Here is a 21,832-nt window from a genome sequence, read left to right on the forward strand (position 1 = left end):
CTTCCCTGGGCTGGGGCTGTGTTACAGCAGCCTTTGAGAAAAGCATTTGGTTGATGTTTAAGACACCTGCATAGGAGCTGTTGTGATGTGACTGCTTGTGAGGTGGGTGCTATCTACGTCCTCAGCCTGGCCGAATTGCACATGTGGGATTTGTTTCACCATGGTGTTCCTTCCATTAAAAATTAGTGAAATATCAAAGGAAATCAAACTATTCCTTTTCAATGCTAATATTTGGAAGCTAAGCAGATCTCAAATATGTTGTTTGAGATCTAAGGCAACCCTCTGTGGCTGTTTCTGTTTTAAAGCAACTGTGGCATTAAAACAAACAAACAAACAAACAAACAAAAAAAACCCCAGCAATTTAAATAGCCATTGTTTGGAGGAAAAATGGTGACATGTCCAGGAGCAGCTCTGCAGAACACCAGTTCTGCATGTCTGGCTCCAGCACTGACAAAGTGTGCTGTATGAACATAACCTGTTCTGTCCCAAACCTGTGACACTGATCTTTTCCTTCTGAATTGCTTTTCAGAGCTCTGCATATTCTTGCTGGAGCATCCTAACCTTTCTTTTCTATTGTTAGTTGCTGCCTGTCCTCAGCTCCTGTAGTGATGTCCAGTCGCCTCATGTCTGCTGAATACCGACTCTGTAAAATACGAACATCTTCCAACTGCTTAGCTTAACCTTGCTTTGTTTGGAATTTAATCCTTACTGGACCTGTGGCAATTCTACTTTCAGATTCTTTATCTGAATAGCCACAGTAGAATCTGCTCCAAAAGGCCCTTCTAGCAGCCACAACAGTAACCAGGAGCAAAGTTTCAGCATGGAACGAGCTGTGTTGCTGCTGAACGTGAGGCTGCTGGCCAGTCTCATTTGCCCCTATTTGAGGGTAAATTTGTTCATGCAGACAGGATAAATAATTCTCTCTTTTATCAAAGAAGGTGTGTGTTCAAACTTGTACCAAATAGGGAATGGCACAACCTAAACCTGATGTACTTCCTAACATGGATAATTTGGGATCTGTGTAAGTTACCCTCCAGGCTGTGTAATGTTTTGCTGTTAAGTCTGCCAATGACATGAGAAACTGGCTTACCATGCACGTTCTGCCTGCCCTTTCCCTGCCACGGAGCCATGTTTTATTGGTAGAAACATTTGTGACTCTATTATATCTCTGAGGGTAAGATTCACTTCTGAGCAGAAATCCCTTTGTGTCCCTGCAGCCTGTAAAAGTAGGATTTATGGGGGCTGACGGCTGGGCTGCGCACTGACCCGCGTCCAACTTTTATTGCATTTGCTCGGTTTTGCGGGTAACCCGGCAGTTTTAGTTCTAAGGCTGACGTTGCCAGCGTGCTTCGGATATGCCGCACCCGACTCTTACTGTGGCCAAGCACTACAAAACGCCGCCGCCTCAGCGCCCGGTTCCTCAGCCCAGGTCCCTCCCAGCGAGCCCAGAGCCCGGGCCCGCCCCGCAGCGCAACGGCCCGCCCGGCAGCCAATGGGGGCGGGCGCTGCCCGTGACGGCAGCGCGGCGAGTTTGAAATTTGTGCGGGCTGGAGCGGAGCGGGCGGTATGGACGGAACGGGGCCGCCGGGCGGGAGCGCCGCTGGGCTGCAGGGCTGCGCCGAGGAGGCGAAGCCAGGTGAGGCTCGAACCCCCTGGGGCGCGGGGAGCTGCAGGAAGGGCGGCCCGGGAGCTGCGGCGCGTGCGTTCGCGTTACCGTTTGCGCGAGGCGTTGCTGCCGCAGCTGCGGAATTCGGGCTCTGCAGGGAAAAATTCGTATTTGTGCGTGTGCGTGGTGCAGGCGCGGCCTGCCGGGGATCTTTGCTAGCACTTCTGAAGAAATACTTGATGGTTAAAATCGCCTTATAATTTTCAGCGTGTGAATTTCAGCGTTTTTGTGTTGCGTTGTGAGATTTGTTACGGAAAGCAGGCGTGTGACGGATCTTGGGCCGAGCAGGAGTTGTTTGGGAATAGAAGTGCGAGCGATGATTGCATGGATCTGACGGCGGGGTTTGTTTTGTTTCCACTCCTCCCCCAGCTCCCACCCAACAGGATGAGGACATCTGCAGCGATTATGGAAGCCGCGACAAGCCGGGCACTGCCCTGGGGAGGACTGTACCGGATGGGAATGTGCTTTTTCCTGATCTTTTTCGCACAGATCATCTGTTGTTTTATGAGCGATTTAAAGCTTACCAGGATTACATTTTGGGTAAGTGAATTTAGTAGGGAAAGAATACGTGGCGAGGTTTCTTAAGGCTTCTGCTCTAAGTGGAGTCAGTTCCATCTGAAACACTCGCTCTTAATAGCGAGGACTGGAACACAGATGGTGTATGTGTGTCATCAGTGCTGGGCTATCATGCTGTCACCTCAGCTGCTCTGGCTGATAGGCCCAAGAAGTAATGGCTTTAACGTAAGGAAATAAAATGTGAAGGTCTGAAGGGAAAAAGTGCTAATGCTGGGCCCTGTGCTTGATTTTAATTGGTGTTATTAGAACTTCTCTGTGTGTAGTGAGACTCCTTGAGATAAGGCACACTCAGCAGCACTGCTGCTGAAATCTCCCGTGCTTTTCATTTTTCACTGAGGACTTTTCATTATTTCCTCGCATAAAAGCAGTGCCTTCCATTTCATTTTAGCTGACTGCAAAGCTTCTGAGGTGAAGGAATTCACAGCTGAGTACCTGGAGAAGGTCCTTGAGCCGTCGGGATGGCAGGCTGTTTGGCGCACTAATGTGTTTGAGGTCCTCGTTGAGGTAAAAGGAATGTGGTTGTTCAGGCATTTGTCTCCCACTAATGTCATTTATCTCTCTAACAGGCAGATCACTTTCTATGAGATTTATGCTAGAACTGCTAGAAAATAGTATGTTTTTTGTATGTAATTGCCAATGAGGACTAAAGCAATAGGAATTTGTTTCAAAAGAATCCTTATTCTTAAACACTATTTTTGTACTCTAGTGTGCCTTCTTTACCTAAAAGCTTGAGGTTGGAACCTGTAATCTGATACTTGTATAGGAGACTGTTATGGCAGTGAGGCACTGCTGCTCAGAATGAGCTCTTCAGAGCCACAGCATGTCACAACTCCAGAAAATTATGCACTAGGTAGGCTTTCTATTTTTTTGCTTTATAATATAGTTTAACCTTGGAATTTAGCTGTCTATTACTTAAAGTTTACTTCTGCTTTTAAAATATAGCATTTTCAATGGGAGAGTTGAATTTTGTTATCTTTGAGACACAATTGTGGGTAAACTGGTGTTGATATCTTGAGAATAAGCTGCATCTAGTTCCATAAAGTTGATGTGGTCAGCATGTCATCTGTGGTTTTCTGGACTTTGTGTTCTTAGCAGAGCATATGGAGCATGATAGCTATTTGCGAGATAAATTTATTGGTGCTAAACCAAAATATTTGTACAGTATTTATGTTTTCTGTGTGCTAGAGTGCTGCATAATAACTTACCTTTTCTTGAGTTTCTCAAGAACTGGGCAAATAATTTCGAATCTCAGAGTGGCAATATAGAGCCTGAATAATGTCCCTGTGTGAAGTCTGTAGCAAAAACACACCATATGGGTTAGTTTCATAGATCCTCTCTAGTGTCTGAATATTTCTTGGGAGGACTGTGCTTAAAAGGAAGCAACATTCTCAAAGGGACGCTTGAAACAAGGAGGAGGAGTCCAAGCTAGCATGGGTGTGCTGGTCCAAGCTAGCAGGTGTGAGCCTGGTGGGCATAGAAGGGATAAGTGCTTTGTCCAGAGCTGGCTACTGAGGTAGTTTTCTCAGTTACCAGGCTGTGCTCACTTCTAAGTTCTTCCTATCATTAACAGTCTTCTGTCTTATCTACTTTGATACTAACAATAGCTCTTGTAGACCTGCTGGAGGATTGCAGGTTTGGGATCCTTCTTTTTTAGGCCTACCAGTATCTCAGTCTTTCATATTTGTGCAAGCCTGGGATGTTTGATCAAGCTTGAACTTGTATTACGTGTTTTCAGAAGGGAAGAACTTTATCTTTTGATCTTTTCAGCAAAATTAGTGATAAAATAGTTTGCTGATTAACTCATGGATGGTTTGTATCTTGTGGATGCTTTGAAGAACGAACCCCAGAAGAGTCTAGGAAAACTGTAAGACACTGATTTGTTTGAATCTGAAGATCCTATTTTTCCTGTTTTTTAAAATCAATTTGAGAAGCAATTTACTGGCCTTGGATAGATGTCGTGAGATTTTTTTTTTTTTTTTTGAACCTAGTTTTGAATCTCAAAGAGATTACTCCAAATCTTTTGACTTTTAGGAGTTTATTTCAGGGATTATCATTTCATCTGACCAGATTGCCTTTGCTGTAATATGTAGTGTGTGTTGATCTGTGTGGGTCAGCTGGCACTTAGTGAGGTCTGCTGGGTTGTGCTCATCATGCCCACCTTCCTCAGCCGTATCTGTGATTGTGTGTGGAGAAGTTCTAAGAGCTATTCATTCCAACAGGTTGTTGATGTGGAGTACTCGGATCTGAAGGCAGTTGTGCAGCTCTGTGAGCCTTTCCTATGCGAGTCACAGGTTAGCACCTTTACAATGGAATGCATGCAGGAACTCTTGGAGCTGAAGGAGCGTCGGATACCGCTGCAGGAGCTGTGGGTTGTGTATGATGAGTCGGGAGAGTTTGATCAGACAGCACTAGCTGTGGAGCATGTCAGGTAGGAAACTGCTTTAAGGCTAATGCTTGTCTTGAGCAATTGCACTCTGGTTGTATCTAATGTGTGGTGTCCTGAGTTCTTGTGGTCAGACTGGCAGCCCCACGTGTCTAGCTTTCCACAGTCAATATCATGACTGGTACTATGAAGGCTATGAGGAGTCTGATCACAGAGGAAATGTGTTTGCCTTTGGTAGCTGAAGGCAGCCGCACAAAGATGGGGTGTATTTACCTGAGAAGAGACTCATTCTGCTGACCATTGCTCTGCAGCAGAGACCTGAGCGTGTATCATAAAGGTGGCAAACTTCTTGTGGACAGAAAAAACTTAGTGGAAGGATGCCTGGCAAAAACTGAATAATCAAAGAACCGCAGAATCTTGTGCAAGTCGTCTTTTTAAATCCAGCTTATACTCAATCAGTCTCCTGATTGAAATCAGAAGGACTCGGGCTATTACGGATTTTGATCCAAGAAATACAGATAATACAGATTAAAGCTCTTCATATGAAAAAACAACTGTTGTGTCTACTAAATGGCTTACAGGAGGGTGATGTAGAATTGGAGAAAGAATGCAAATGAAAACATTCTGTAATCTATTACATCTGTATTTTTAGTGCCATTGTCTCTGCTTGGTTAAATGTGGCCTCCTTTGTGTTTAAAAGCTTACTTTGCTTCAAAAGGTTCTTCTACGAGTGCATCTGGAGGACCTGGGATGAGGAGGAGGAGGATGATTTTGATTACTTTGTGCGATGTGTGGAGCCTCGACTGAGACTGTAAGTGCAACACTTCTTGTGCTATTGGGTGGAACCAAAGGAAAGGGTAATGTGGGAATAGTGGCGTGCATAAATCTCCAAGGAATGTTTTCACTAATGAATTAAAGCAAGCCTATTCTAGCACTGTCTGATGCTCTATTTTCTTATAGAAGAGGGTACAACTGAAGTTGCCGCTTGATTTCTGAACCCTTGTTTTTTCCTGTAATCCCTAACCTCCCATCAGATGGCGCTCCAAATCCAGCTATTGCTTCCTTAGACTTGCAGGAGTGACTAATGTAACCCTATCTAAAGCAGGCATGGAATGCTCTCATACCTTTAGGCATAGATTAAGAACCAGAATGGAACAGAATGTAAACAAAAACTTGTAAATCATTTATCCTGAAGGAGGATTATGTGCATTTCTGTTCTCTGTGAGGTTAGTTGGCATTAGGTTTTCTGAAGGTAGGTTTTACTTTTTTAATGACATCTGGCTGTATGGAAATTGAGCAGTGCATGAGGACACAATCTGGTTACATGCTGGAGGGGGTTAAATAACCCAAGCACACTTATGTTTTAAACATAGCATAACCAAGCATGAGTATGTAATTGAGGTGCAAGTCAGCTATGATGCTTTGGAACTAAATCAGCAATTGTTTACAGCTAACCCTGAAATGCTCTTCAGAATGTAACGTGTGCTAGGGTATAGCACAAGCTTTACAAAGGAAATTAGTATCATTACCTATCCTGTAAATGTGGCTGTGGGTCTCTGTTTCTAACAGGACACAGTGAGTTTTGAGGATTCTGATATGCTTGGATTTCTAAGAGATCATACAAATTAGAGGGAAGTGTTCTATGTGGAAATTAGAAATTGTAAATGTTTGTGAAGTGTTTATGCTTGTGAGTCTGCAGTGCAAACTCATGGCTGTTCTGTTGTTGAGATTTTGGATCTTTATGAAGTCTTTGCATGGAATTAACCTGAATGCAATGGTATGTCAAAAGAGAGAGGTCATTCACAGATGAAAACAAAGTGTTGGTTTATTTGGGATCCAAAATGTTTAAAAAAAACCCCAAAAACAAAAAAACTTCAAGTAGATGTTATCTTTTTTCTCACGCTGTGCGAAGTCTCTCCTCCAAACTATGTTGATTGAGTGCCATCCTGTGTTGTGATTGAAGTGCTCGGGTGTTGACTCAGAAGCTGCATGAAAACGTGTGATGCTTTAAACTTTACAGATCTCTGGTGTGCACTCTTTCAATCAGAACAGATAAATTCATGTGTGGTGTTAGGATATAATACTGATTTTTCTGAGGCAAGTAATATGAATTGTTTAACTGAAGCTTGGGGAAAAAAAAAAATAAAAATCAAGATCAATTTTTATGCATTTTCATAGTGACCAGCCCTAAGGTGAAGTATGCATTTCAGTGCCAACCTACATTTAACTCTTAGTTTCCATCAAATATTTTATTTCTACATTGCTGTAAATCCTTTTTTCATTTAACTATGCTGCGTTAACATTCCGCTGCCTCTGATTGCACTGCCAAAATCTTGTGAGTCTTTTTCTTTATACCCTTTTTATTGTAACTGCATACTTATTTACTTCTCTGATTATAGGTTTTTTTTCTTGCTCTTTTCTGAATTAAATGCACCACTTAAAAATAATCTTTTGAACTTTGAAGATTTGCCCTTGAAGATTCAGCCTCTTCAGCAGTTATTTATGCTGTGTTAAGTTGGTTCTTTACTAAAATGAGAGTGTTAAATCTTGTTTAGTTTTATGTTATTAATTATTGTTCAGCATTTCTTTTCTCTTTTTTAGTGACTGTGATAAGTTCTACATAACTGCCTGGCACTGGCTAGCTGGCAGATACCTTAATCTTAATGCAAAGGCTGGCATTTTCTACCCTGTAATTTCATTTGTAGAAGATAATTCTGGGGTGACACAAAATTTCCTGTGAAGTGCTTTCACATCTTCATCTCTTGCAGATACTGTCTTATTTGTTTCTGGGATTTTGTCCAGGTTATTGTATAGGTTGCTGCTGATAGAGACTTCACATTATGGGCTTATTCTTCTAGTTTAGAGAGAGCTTTCTCAGGTTTTCCAGTAAATGCTTGAGAAGTAGGCTAATTTTGATTTCTAATTGATTTAGAAGTTGCTTTTTTTTTTTTTGTAACTGTACCATTTGTTTTAGAATGTTTCATATAATTGTTACCTATCTGCCATGAGAGATTGTTTAGAGAAGTAAAACATTTGTATGTGTCTGAGGGTTTTGGTTTGATGCAGACTGCAAAGAATTTTAACTTCAGTACTGATACAGGACGTCTCAGATTCTTTGGGTTTGCATTTGATCTTTTAAAATTGGAAATGGGAAATATGCTGATCTCTGGCTCTGAATTGCAGGCATTACGACATCCTCGAGCACCGTGTGCCTTCTGGTCTTGTTGCTGATTACCACAACTACTTGTCTCAATGTGAAGAGCTCTACAGGAAGTTTTTAACTGTGAGGAACAACATATCAAGCAGTGACTCAGACTCTGAAATGGAAAATATCTCCATGGTGGAGGGACTGAAGTTGTATGAGAAAATAGAGCACTTGAAACAAAAACTAAAACTAATTGAGAATCCTTTGCTGAGGTACTTAGCGGGTTTAATGGAAGGGGAGCCTTGATGGGGAAACCATGTGTAGAATGTTCTTCACTGGAGGCTTTGTTCCTTGTTCTAGGTATGTGTTTGGTTACCAAAAATACAGTGGTCTCCAAGCTAAAGGGCAGAGACCAACAGGTATCAAGATCACTCATGTTGTGTCCTCAACTGTGATGGCGAGTCTTTTGCAGTCTTTGATAAGGGACAAACTTTGCCCTGAGTCTTGTGGTGAAGAACTAGAAATACAGGTAAAGTAACAGCAATTGTCTGCTCACCCATGTTTTTTTCTACTCAAGAAACAATACAAAAGAATCGTGTACCTGAAAGACGATATGCTTGTACAGTACTATTTCTTGAGTCCGAAAACAGCACTGTAATTTAGTAAGACAAAGTTGCAAGTAATTTCTCTTAATTTGACCAGTGAAAATAAATAAGACCAGTGTGCTGAGTAATCTGCGTGAGCAGTTTCCTTCCAGTGTGTAGGAAATAAACCTGTAATAAATGTGCAAAGAAGTAGTATTCTAATCTTAGATACCTGTGTCTTTTGAGTTGCTGATAACAATTTCATTCTGTTGCTATGGTTCTGCATAGGAAACTTACTTATTTAGAGCAATTAGTTTTAGTGACTTCAGCTAGGACTTAGCACTTCAGCATAGTTTGTCATGCAGGATAGTCTGTAGTCCTTGGGCCCAAATGAAATTGCTTACTGTATTCTAATCAAGTTCATGAATTGCAGGTGGGCAAAGCAGACCCAAACAGAGTGTTCCCTATTAACTTTGGGGATATAAATCAGATTTTCTCAGTTGGCAGTTGAAAAATTCTTTTACAGTGCTTGCCCTAGAATTTGCCAGGAAGCAATAAACTCAAGGTTTTTCTGTACTATTTGTTTCCTTTCATGCAGAATTGCTCAGAGGATATCAGCCTGCACTCTTCAGGTACTGAGGTCTTTTTTTAAGGAAAAGAACCATGTGGACCCATTATTTGCCTCTGTGATGTCTGAACTCTGTTCTGGAGTGACTTGCTCTAGAAATAGGGTTCTATCAGTGTTTGGACCAACTCAAATCTAATTGCTGAGTTCTTTGCTTTTATTGACTTTTCTTTCCTGTCTGCTGTGTGTTTCTTCATGTAATTCATGGCAAGTCAATTGAAACAGAATTCACACGTTGGCCTGAAACCCAGGCCATATTGAGACCTGCATATGTGCATATGCTCTTCAATCTGCAACTTCTCCAGATTTCTCATGAAATGGATGTAACACAAAGGAATGCTTTAAGGCTGTTTTTGTCTAGAGTGCTATGATTGTGGAATTCCAAGTAGAAACAGCCTGTTACTGGTGCCATTGTAAAGGATTTCTTTCAGGCAAAGGCAGCAACATTTAATTAAAGAACAAGTTTAAAGGCATAAATATGTCTATTTTATAGCATTTTTTTTAGGAGCTGATTATGTTGTTTGTCTCTTACAGTTCCACAATGATCCGCTGGCAGCTGTAAATGCTTGTTATGAAGGAGACACAGTCATCATCTGTCCTGGTCATTATGTTGTAGACGGCGTGTTCTGCATTGCTGATTCTATTGAAATGGAAGGTAGAAAACTTGCTAAGGAGGGAGTCCACGGTCTTAAACTAGCTATGCATAAAGATTTTGTATTTGGAGAAGCTTGGCTTGGGTATTTGCTTTTTACTTTGGAGTGCTCCTATTTCTGCTTGTGGAGCTGTCGATGGAGTACGGTATTTTATTAACAGCAGTTATTCCTACAAATAAGCTTAAAGTTTTGCTGATGAATAGCAAACTTGCTGTTTTCTTCTGTTTGACTGAATTATATAGGTACTACATCTAGTACTGTTACCTATGGAACTAGATATTGTACCTGTATCTTTATCCAACAGAAATACGATTGTGTATTTTTTACATCTAACAAGCACAAATCATTCTGAGAAGCTTCATTTTGAGTGCTTGGTGGAGGTTCTTGTTCTCTTTTACATTCTTACAGTCTTAATGTGCTTCATAGAGGTGGTCTGAGACTCACTGCCAGATAGCACTCATGAATACAGAGGGGAAAAAGCCAAGTTCTGTCAACTCAGTTTATGGTATTTATTGTGTCAGCTGTGCGTATGGGCTGCTGTTGTAGATCTGTGCGTTATGTGATGTACCTGGATAGAAAGAGCTATTGATTTAGTCTCTGTTTGTTCTGTAGAAGTGGACGCATCATATATGATTCTATTTTTCTCTCCAAGTAATTTGTTTAAAATACTCTTGCATTGTCTAGGTTATGCTGCTGTCTTTTCCTCGTAATTCTTAGTTTCCCAGCATAATTTCTCTGCTTCAGGCTTGCATGCTGCTGTAACATAATAGTCTTTGTATCACTGGGGCTTGTGCAGCTGTTCAGGTTCTTCTTCAGCTGTAATTTTATCTTGTCAAAACTTCATTATCGGAAAGGCTGGAAATCTAATTTCCTGCTGCTTGGGACTATATTTTTCTTGCCCTTTTTTTATGAATATCACTTTCTCTTTTGCTCTTCTGTGATTTATATAGAGTTGTGTGCTGATGGACCGTGCTGGTTAAAGGACCTCAAACTGCTTGATTTGCTTGCAAAAATTGATTTGTTCTAAAATTGTGTGAGCTGGAGTTTATGACAACTTCTTTAATACTTTTGAGGAAACAGTAATGCAAATGGTGCAATAGCACTCCCAGTAAAGAATGAGCTATGCTATTTTGAGAAGCAAGGCATGTAAATGTGTCTTTAGTAGTACAGACTGCACTCTGAATAATGAATGTGTCAGGGTACTTAATCTTCTTATATGGACTTCTTTAACAGAAGTTTTTATAGCAATAATAGCAGCTGAAAACATTTTGAAGTAAGAGCATCAAGAAAAAAGTTGCTGGCACTAATCTGAGTAGCTGGATATAGCTGCAACAAAGTTGTGACTCGTCAAAGATGTAATATTGCTTTGCTTAGTAGTGGTGGTATTTTTTTCCATGCATGTGCAAACCAGTGCTATGACTGAAAGTCTGAGGAAAAAGAAGTACTTCAGAGGACTGAGGAAGGTTAAAGCTGTAACACAGGAAGTTATACTAAGGATAACTTAAGCACTTGGTGAAGGTATGTAGCAAAGGTACCAAATAACTTTGCAGCTTGTACAATAGTTGAAGTTGGAACAGAAGCTGTACATCAATTCTAATACCTGTGATCAGAGTTATGGGATGACAGTTGCTGTTAGCTCCTGTAAAGTTGCTTATCTTCCAGGCAGGGTGTACAACCTTGAACTGGCTGTGTACTGAACAGTGGTTGATGGCAGGTGAATCAATTCCTCTCTATTCCTTGTTTTTTAAACAGCTTCTTTACTGCTAGAGCTGCTGCTAAAAGCTTGGTTAGAAGGGCTGTGGGTAGTCTGGACAATTTTTCATAAAACTCTTGCCTTGAATGATAAATAACCTCATTCTTTGGGATGTGTAGCTAAGCAGGATCTGCCACTTGAAGTCCCAGGGTGCACTTTCATTATGTACTGAAGTAAACTGCCCCTTGCTACCTCCTCTCTAGTAGCCCTAGAAAAAGATTACTAGCTATTGTAATGTGCTGAAGCATCACTCACCAAATTGCCTTCAGTTGCTGTCTCTAAAACTTTTTCTCAGCTCTTGTTCAAAGGCTTTTTTTCAATCTTTCTACTTGCACATTTATTTATGTACTTGGTTAAAAGCTAGCATCTTGTATGGACACTTCTTATCTAAGCTTTTTTGTGTGTTCAGAAAATGATAGGACTCATGCTGCTTTAATAGATGTTGCGTTATTGCTTTCCTTATCATGATTCTTGCCAGTGACAAGCAATAAAAGCTTTACATGCTCATAAATTTCCCTGTGAGTGTTTGAATGCTGACAAGTGTGGATGGCTTTAGTAAATCAGTGGTGGCATATGCTTCTGAAAGTTCCTTTTTAATCCGGAAGTCCATATAACACAGGAACATGTTTTGACCCAGGTTTCATTCAAACAGGAAAGCTGAGTGAAACTTAGGACTGTAGCATGAATTCCTTTTGTTTCCTTGCACTGTGGTAGCGATTGCTTCTTCAGAGCCCCGGCTTGCTCTGCTCTGCTTGTCTGTTCTGAAAGCCAACTGCAGGTTCTCATGTGGCCTTTGTTGCTGTACCTCCCTCCAGAGCATTGCAGCTTTGGGGAGTGAGAACTTTGATCTCAGCGAATGTGATCTCTGTTACACATCTGTTCAACTGGCAAAAATAATTTAGCATTTGATGTCATTTAAATAGGGTGATTTGGAATTTTGGGTTATTTAAGCCATTGGACTGTAGTGCAGAAGGGTGTAAGTTGAGGCCTGGCCAATGGATAGAAAACTATTTGAGATATCGAACCTCAAGTTCTAAACCCTTCTTATTTAATGTGAATGTCTGCTAGTGATTGTTACCAGTTGCTCATCAAACTTTCACCCCTGCTTTCAGGCTATGGCCTGCCAGATGACATTGTGATAGAAAAGCAAGGGAAAGGAGACAACTTTGTGGACTGTACAGGAGCCAATATAAAGATCTCCAATTTGAAGTTGGTGCAACATGATGCTGTGGAAGGGATTTTAAGTAAGTATAAAAGCACTTTAACGTTCTTGTGACTTCTGTGACTTTCTTTTTGTTTTTTTATAAACAAATCCAGTACACAGAGCTTACTGATTTTAACTTTCAAGCTGTTGTAGCACTCAGGCTTAGCTTTTGGGTGAGATAACCTTGGATGAGGTAACTTGAGTTCTCTGCTGTTGGGTTTTGCAGCAGTAGGTCAAGTTTCAGTGTGTCAGGCTGCCTGGAAAAGGAAATAATTTCTCATGCTACAAAGAACTCCCACCACTTAACAGCTCCTTGCTGAGGGTTGATATGGACTTGAGGAGTAACACTGACAGTACACTTAAACTGAGACTCAGAGAATCCCAAATTGTATCCAATGAGTTTGGCCATGGCCTTTTCTCTTTGTAGAAGGTACTAATTAATACTTAGCCTTGGCAGGCATTTGTTTTAAAACATGTTTTGTTAACATCTGTATATATGTATCTAATAACTTATTAATACAAAAGACTCTTAAGAATGTGAAAAAACAAAAAACAAAACTGCTGGCACTTTAAAAACAAACAATGACTAACCAAATAAAAAACAAAATTTAAAGGTAAATCTTTTGACTAGTGCTTATTTGTAGTGTACCTGCTTATCCTGGCAAAATACCATGAGCTCAAACTGTGCCTGAGCAAATCAGTAAAACTTGCATAAGATGTGATTTAAATGGTCATTTTAACATACTGTAAAAAATATTGTGAATCTATCTACCTGTAGGTTTTCTTTTGCATGTTAACAATGTTTGTTGTGTGTGTATGTAGATGTTCATCAAGGGAAAACAACTTTAGAGAATTGTGTATTACAGTGTGAAACTACAGGCATAACTGTACGAACTTCAGCTGAACTATTAATGAAGAACTCAGATCTGTATGGTGCCAAGGTAGGAAATAGCCAGTCAAAAATTTGTTTATAAATTTAAATAGAGTTGTACTAGAAAATAATATTCTCAGTAAAGGGGTTGTTTCTTTCCCTCTTGTGAGAATCTTTACAGGTTATCTTGAACAGCTGTGTGTTATAGCAAGAGATCATTACCAGGGATCTTATGGTCTTCAGTAGTATCCAATGAAGTATCTCGTGCAGGGGCTATCTATGAAACAGTGATTACTGCATTGTTGAACTGATTCATGTCCCACTCTATCTTTAGGATGATTTTCTGTGTTGGTTTTTTTTCCCCCTGCCTATAAATAACTCGGTAATCCATGTTTGGCAAATTAAGTGACCTTGATGCCTTAAACTTCTGACAGATAAGTACAGAGTTGAACTCCGATTAGCACACTTCCCAATGATGGCGCTTAGAATGTTGAGGTGGAAAACTAAAGAGCAAGAAAGCAATAAAAGGATGCATAGTCATTCTTTGCTAGTAGTTTTATAGACTAGCAACAGTAGCATTACTTGTGGGACTTCCATGTTTGATATTGCTATTCAAGTTAACAGAGCTGTGAAGCTGGAGTGATGCAGATAAGTGAATGAGCACCATGATCAACCATGGAGTTGTCATGCCCAATTGTAAGCATTCCTGAACTATTTGTGAACTGCAATGGGTTTTATCTTGTAGGGTGCTGGTGTGGAAATATACCCAGGTAGCACGTGCACCTTGTTGGACAACGGCATACACCACTGCAAGGAGGGAATACTCATAAAGGTCAGTTGAAGGCAGAATGCACTTTTTTTCTTCAACTTAATAGCAAACAAACTTATAGCTGTCAGAATTGGTGCAAATAACTTGTGTTTAGCTTGGCTTATAACCTTGCTTTCTTATAGCGGAACTGTTGTGTATTACGTCTTATGATGGTGGTACTTGTTTGCCTTGGGTTGCTACACTGAAGCAATGTTTTGTTTCTTATCTGCCAGAAATATATCTTTAGCAGTGTTACTTGCATACACTCAAAAACATTTAGCCAATGCAGAGAGCTAGTTCTGTCTAAAAGTGAAACGATTTGCATCCCATTAGGTGGACATAACAAGTTGGATTTCTATTTTCTTACTATAGAACTTCTTAGATGAACATTATGACATCCCCAAAATAAGCATGGCCAATAATATGATCCATAATAATGAAGGATATGGTGTGGTCCTGGTAAAACCAACTGTTGCTTCTGATGTAAAGGATGCTTCAGCAAAAGGAACAACAGGTATTTTTATTTACTTCTGTGAAGTCAGAGAGGAAAAAAAAAAAAGAAACAAAAACCCTTAAGCATAGTATACACAAGTTTTTTTGAATTCCATAATTAGGAAGTGAGTCTTTCAAAAACTTCTCACTTTGATTTAACTGGAATATATGTCTGTAACTATCAGAACAATGGAATTTCCTGAATTAGACTTACTGCAGGTAAATACTGTGAATATCTGTGCTCCATGCTGTGTGTACACTTAGATTTTTTTTTTAAGTCCTTAAGCATCTAATGTATACTTCCCACTAAGCAAAGCCTGTATAACTACTTCAGTTGTACAGAAAACAAGAGTGTTGATCAGCAAGAAAGCAGATGTGACTTCTCTTACAGCTCTTCTGGTTCATACTTCTCTGCTCCATTTTTCCTTTCAGCACTAGAGCTGAGATGTGCTGGTTAGCACAGTCTTGCAGCACAGAAATTGTTTTCTGTGGTAAATAAAATGTGACAATTGTATTTCTCTTCATATATCTTATTTGAGAACTGCCACAGTTGTAAGTATGGTATGTAAATACTAATATCTGATGTCACTGTTACTTGGCAGCTTGAAGTCCTTTTGAGAGGAAACCTTTTCATATGCTGTATTTGAAATATATGGTTGTCACAAACAGCTACCCAAATGTGTGGGGTATGCAAATGTTAAAATTGAGGAAAACTTCATTCTGGTACTTTTAGCTGATTTGGCTATTTTTCATGCTTGGCAATGATGTTCTCATTGTTCCCTGATCTAGAGGATGCACAGTCTACCCAGTCAAGTGATGAGAGAGCACAAGTAGAGGGCTTCAGACAAGAACAACTACCTGAGTGTGTAGCTGATGAATTGGAGCTTTATGAGCAAGCTGAGATTCCTGAAGGCAATCATGAAATTGTAAGTGAACTTGGTGCTGCTTCTGCAAAGAAGAGTCAGATGCACAGGAAAAGGCTGAGTGAACTGGGAATCACAGAAGCTGATGACAACTTAATGTCACAGGAGATGTTTGTTTCTATTGTGGGCAATCAGTTCAAATGGAATGGCAAAGGAAGTTTTGGTACTTTTCTCTTCTGACAGTCCTGATTCCTAGTGGCATTGTAATAAGATTTGCAAAAGCTGTTCTTTTCACTGCTGCTTTCTTACTAGGTAACTTCCACCAGCTTTCCCTAATGTTACTAAAATATTTATTAATTATATACACACACACATGTATACAGCATGTGAAAACTACTTTCTTTGTGCAAGCATGGACAATGCTGGTAGAAAACAGAACTCTGCTAATCTATGGACTTGCTCTTTGCTAGCTGTCATTTTTTGTTGTTTTTCTTTTTGGTATATTTATTTAACTCCTTTGGTTCTTTTTTAATATATAACTAAGTCTTTCTACAAAGAAAAGGTTTGCCATGGAAGAATGGACAACAGCTGCTTAGCAATTGGTGGTACATCTTCCTCCATAGTTTTTTTTTAAAGTGCTGTTAGCCTCTACATCCCTCCTATGAGAGAATGATACACTTAGTTTTGTGTGCCAAACAGAAGCTGGTGAACTATTGCATGAAATGTAGTAATTGGCTGCCATGCTTTGCTTTAAGAATTTTTTAGAGAAATTAGCATCTGGAAGGTTAGCATTGTTCAGTCTTCTTTGGAAATAAGCTGGCACACAGCAGCAGCTGCCACTGCCTGTGCAACTTTGACATAAGGAGGATGGTGTCTAAAACTCTGAATAAGAAAAAATCAAAACACGTTTCTATGGTTAGTGTTATCTTACTATATCTTTCAGCACATTATTCTAAAATTTTTAAAACTCCTATGCCACATGTAGCAGCAGATCTCTTGGAAATAAAAGGAAAACTAAAAAGTAAAAAAAACCAAGAACTTTGCATGAAATCTCATCAGCAGACAGCTATGAAGCATTCAGTTAAAAAAAAAAAAAAAAAAAAAGGCATTTCAGTGGCTCACCATTACAAACTAACTGGAGATGAAACTTGGCTGGACTGCCTGCCCCAGGACTCTGCCATTTCAGTGCTTCTCATTCCTTTTAAATATAAATCCAAATACCTTATTCAAGCTTATATTGCCTTCGGGAGCTGTATTTCCATACATCAGTTCAAAACCAGTTCTATGTGTAAGGAAAAAAAAAAAAATCCCCAAGTGATTCAAGGTGGTGCTATAAAACACAGTATGGTGTTGAGAAGAAGGAAGGTGCCAGCAAGAGAATTTCAGAATAACTTCTGCAAGTAACTTAGCAAGTATATACCTTCCCATGCACTGTAGTGTGTTGCTTAAGGTGGAGGTGAGATGTTTACTCCAGGTTTTTCACTCCACCCACTTCTGAAACTGCAGTGGGAATCAAAATTCTCTTGAGTCTATGACTTGTTTTAGTGTGAGCAATAGGTAGAAAGGAAAAGAGAAAAGTGCAACTTAAAAGCATTTTTTTTTTTTTTACGTGACCCATGGCATTAATTGCAGTTTCCCTATTCTCCTGCTGTTTTTGTTCTGCTCAGTGCACTTGACTTCAGGACTGTGCTTTTGAGTTTTAATGAGCCTGAATGCCATTACAACATCTTAACGTGCACAAGACAATAAATGTTTGCTGTTTAGTGGCTGTAACAAAATACTTGAGTCAAGTGAACACCCACTACTTATACTGACAGTAGTGATCTTCTGGGATTTATCATGTCATGTGCCATGCTTAGTGTTTTGATGTTATACTTTTAATTCCTGAGTGTAATCCTAATTAAAGGTCTAGAGCTAAAAACTGATTTTGTGGTTTTGTAGTGAGCTGCCTTTGTGATATGTTGGTAGCATTTCTTTCTCTTGCAATTAATTTTAAAGCTGGCTTCTATTGACAGCTTTTGAGTTCCCTTTTTATGTTCAGCTTAAAATTTATGAAGGCAGAAATTAAAATATTCTTTTTCAATATCACTATTTTTTTGGTCTGTTCCTGTGCCATGTGCCAGTGGTGATGCTGCTGTATGGGTTGTCAGCAGGTGAGGAAGCAACATGTGAAAAATGAGACTTTATGCAGGAATTCTATTATAAAATTGTGGTTTAATTCTTGATGACGTTAGAGCTTCGAAGGACCAAACTTTTGATTGAGCCATGCCCTTTTTGTGGAGTTTGGCCTTACCACTGTTTTCCACTTCAGCACACTCATCTTCAGTCCAGAATGTTGTTTCAGAAATACTCCCACAAGCTGTAATCCTAACCAGTAATTTCGTCTGTTTTTGGCACGTTACGTGTTTATTTTCTCAAGTATGTCCTTTATTCACTTCTTTTGTGCTTCTTTCAAGTGTGCACTGTCACTTTCTTGCCAGCTTTCAGTTGTAGATGAAATAGTGAATTGAATATATCACAGAAGCAGTTAGGGCATCGATCTGTCTGCAATAAGTGGAATGGCATAGGCTGCCACACATTCAAATGGTGTTGTGGAACAGGGAAGATGATTTCACTGATAGGTGCTTCTCTTTTAGTGTATTGTTTTTTTTTCTTTTCTCTCAGGAAGGAAAAGAAAGCACCAAAACCTCTTGCCTGACTGCCTCAGACAGTATTTTTCGTGTTTCACAGTAAGAAAATAAAATCCGTTCAGCATGTCCTGTGATATTCCCTGTCTGATTTTCCTATGGCCCTGTTTAGCACTGCTGTGCCTTCCTGCTTCACAAGGTCCTTAGGCAATGGCCAGTTCTGCACTCTGCTCCTCCCCTCTTTCAAATACAGGGTTTTCTTATAAAGTACTCCTGCAGGCTGGAATTGATGATGCTGTCTCTCTAAAGTTCCCCTCTTGAAGCACTATTCTGCTGTTCTCTAAGGCATTATAATACAGCGCAAATGGAAAAAGAATTTTATTTTTCTTATGTGAGCTGAAATCACCTAACACTGCTCTGCTGTCTCACAACCAGAAGATATCTGCAGGCCTCAGGGCACTCGTGAGTGAAACTACAGCTCGTGCCACGTGGGTCAGGAAACAAAACTGAATTTACTGTATCCACTTGTAATAAGCTGAATAGTTTTTAAGTATACCCATGTGAAAATGTTGAGGGAAATTTAATCTCTAAATTACTTGTGATGTGGCTTTTTTTCCTTCATCAAGTTTTTAGTTTTCTAAGAGCAATATAAATGCATCAAGTTAGGCTTGTACATTAACTGTATGCAAAGTAAAAAACAGGGCAAGGATCTAAGCTGTCATTCACCATTCACCACCAGGAACAGAAGTGTGTGTGTGTGTGTGTGTGTGTGTGTGTGTGTGTGGTGATTGCTGGTCTGCTGGGGAACTAACTGTGTGAACTACCTGAACACAGAGGATTCTTTAATAAAATTTAAGAGAAAGCTATTATTTCAGGGTTTTTTGTTTCTTTTTGTTACTTTTTGGCATACTTTGGCTGGCAGACTAAATCCCTAATTCTTCACTTTGAATTGTATGTTCATTCTGAATGCTTCACGCCGTGTCATTAAAAAAAAAAACAGCATTTTATTTCTGTGATATCTGTTACAGTAAGAATCTAATAATATTAAACTCCTTTTTTTTTTTTTTTAAAGCAACTGTAAAGAAAGGTGCAATAAAATGTATCCAGAGTCCAGTGGATTTAGTGGCAGTTGGCAGTTGGTTCTACAAGGCAGGCAATGTATTGTGTTGACAGTACATCTGAGTACATGATAACAGGCACCAAAAGCAAGGCAGAAATGCAGAAAAAGAGGAAGGTATTGCAAGCCCTGATACTGGATTACAAAGCAGCGTAGGAGAGCGTGCCATCCTTTCCTTGGCTCTGAATGTTGATATTTGACTCTGGGGGTGGACAGAACTGATAAGAGTTCTGTTAAGTACATTCTTTTTAGACTTGTTTGATATATTGGGATGAAAGGCAAAAAACTTTGGCCTTAAAATGGAAGGGTAGGAATTGTATTTTTTTTTTTTTTTACTTCTTACTGCTTTCCTTTTGATCTTTTGAAGTACTTTGTGCTGCCTGATCAAGGAGAAACTTGCTGCACAACACATGACTACATCAAGTACATACCATTTCAATGCATCTTATACTCCATTTCTATTCTTAGGGTGATTTTTATGGACGACCATGTTTTTCTTTTTGGTGTTGTATCCTGTAGCACCACACTGCTTTTCAATTGTGAAGCTCTGCATTGTCTTTGGATATGAAACAAGCCTGTACCTGGCTTGTGGTGGGTGGCAGGTTCTTGATGATTTTAATTAAAGTAATTAAATTCAGAGAGACCTGCTGAAATAACCAGACTTAGGTTGTTATATCTGGGTATCTGTTTATATGTGGGCACTCCATTATAATAATTCTTACACTGGCTCTTCAACCACCTACACTAGGCTTACTGTAGCTGTTTGCTGAACAGTGAAATGCTAAAGTAAATGAGTCTTCCACTATTTAAATTGCTATTTCTTCCCAGTCAATAAAGAATTTGATCAAAAAAGTGCACATGAATTTTTGTATTGTATATGAAGTGTTTTTATTCCTAATGACAAAGCAATTTCAGCATTTTAATGCATGGTAAATGCTACTGTTTGAGAGTGTTACTTTCCTGTTTTCAAGTTTGAACATCCTATGCATCCTATGCATCTTTCTTCCTTTGCTGAGCATAATTTGAACAACTGATAATTATTTTGGTAGTGCTACACAGTTTTCCTGTATTGCTATTACAGTGGGAAATCTTGTCTTAAATGACTTGAATGTTATGGGCTAATTATAGGGAAGGTGTGGAGCAAGTTATCTTTCACTCTGATAAATGTATGCTATAGTAATAAACTGTTGTGATAAGAATCTCACTGAGACTGATAATCTGTAGAAGGGCCCTTTATTATGATGAAATACACCATTTCTCCTCCCAGCTTAATGTCAAGAATAGCTAATGGGGAAAACATTATTGGAATGTGCCTTATATTGTGTTTCATGGAATGTTTGGATTCTTAGAGTGTTAGCCAGCTTAAGTTAGGCTGTGTATTATAGTGAGGAAACATACTCTCTTAGTTTTGCAATTTTAATAATGCTATTATGCTAGTTCTACTTTTCTGTTTGTATCTGCTCATAGTCTTTATCAACACTATTTCTTTCCCACCTATTATGCATTTTAAAAACACTTAAAAAAAAAAAAAAAAAAAAGTAATTTTAATGTCATCTTAGCTTAAATTTATTCTTCTGAAGTAGGTCAGATCCATTTCTAGACCACCATTTCAAAGTACATAAAGCAGGGCACTGGAAACATCCCCATAGAAGGTGAGGAGGAAGAGGGGTAGGGAACTGGCAGAAGAATATGCATTTCAATATCCTTTGTTTTGTTACAGTGAGAGACGTGCAGTTTCAATCAAGAGACAGGCACTGTCATCTGTTGCACTTTGTAAGGTAGAGTAGCTTGTACAAATGACCCTGCACTACTTAGTGTTGCTTTAATTTATCATGATCAAGAGTGTGCAGTGAAGTCTTGTCTCTGTCGTGCGCTGCTGGAGACGAGTTCCCTGCAGCAGAAAATGCTGCAGTGGTGACAGCACTGGCAGTTGCAGAGAAACTGCCTCAGAACAGCAGCCCAGGAATCCCCAGCTGTCAGGCCCTCAGGACCCACCAGAGCTCTATTGCAAACACTGTACCAGGTGCTAAGTATTTTCCATCATAAAGCAACAAACTTGTCACAAAACATTAGTCTTAAAATATTTACCGTAATGTTTTTGTCAAATATTTTTGTTAGTTTATTTTTAGGAAATGAAAAAGTTTCATGAGAAACTTTATGATTTTTGCTCTCCAGTTCTAGTAGATAAAAATCCATTGGAAACACACAGAATAGATTTCTGCTTTCAAATGAAACAGGGAAAAACAGGTTTTAGTACAATGTCCTTAGCACCTCACTGAAGAGAGAGGCAATTCAGGCCAGAATAATAAATAAGAAAAATATTGATCAGCTGAAAGCAGACTGCTTTGCATCTTTCAATGTAGGCATAAATGATGTATGCTCTTTTGTTTCTCGGTGCAAGTTGGACTTAGGAGGTGAACAACTCCAGTTTCAGGTAGGGGTCTGTGAAAAGTTCATGTTCTTGC

The 21,832-nt window shown here is 39.4% G+C and overlaps 1 protein-coding gene across 3 annotated transcripts; it reads left to right on the top strand.

Annotated features, from left to right (window-relative positions):
• The first annotated feature begins 910 nt into the window (after nt 1-910).
• On the top strand, nt 911-19,316 carry SHCBP1 (SHC binding and spindle associated 1). 3 transcript variants are annotated; one of them, XM_085235165.1, is made up of 14 exons: nt 1,495-1,636; nt 2,036-2,206; nt 2,631-2,746; nt 4,462-4,670; nt 5,344-5,436; nt 7,809-8,042; nt 8,131-8,299; nt 9,514-9,634; nt 12,498-12,629; nt 13,412-13,530; nt 14,206-14,292; nt 14,641-14,782; nt 15,550-15,686; nt 18,288-19,316. In XM_085235165.1, the coding sequence occupies exons 1-14, from the start codon at nt 1,567-1,569 to the stop codon at nt 18,354-18,356; spliced, it is 1,869 nt and encodes a 622-aa protein (XP_085091291.1). In that variant the 5' UTR covers nt 1,495-1,566; the 3' UTR covers nt 18,357-19,316. The 3 variants fall into 3 exon arrangements, with proteins under 3 accessions (XP_085091289.1, XP_085091291.1, XP_010716073.2); XM_010717771.3 differs by having other exon boundaries at nt 15,550-19,316; XM_085235163.1 differs by lacking the exon at nt 2,631-2,746 and having other exon boundaries at nt 911-1,636; nt 15,550-19,316.
• Nucleotides 19,317-21,832: the final 2,516 nt, after the last annotated feature.

Source organism: Meleagris gallopavo, chromosome 13 (assembly GCF_905368555.1).
Source record: "Meleagris gallopavo chromosome 13, MGAL_WU_HG_1.1, whole genome shotgun sequence".
Lineage (NCBI taxonomy): Eukaryota > Metazoa > Chordata > Aves > Galliformes > Phasianidae > Meleagris > Meleagris gallopavo.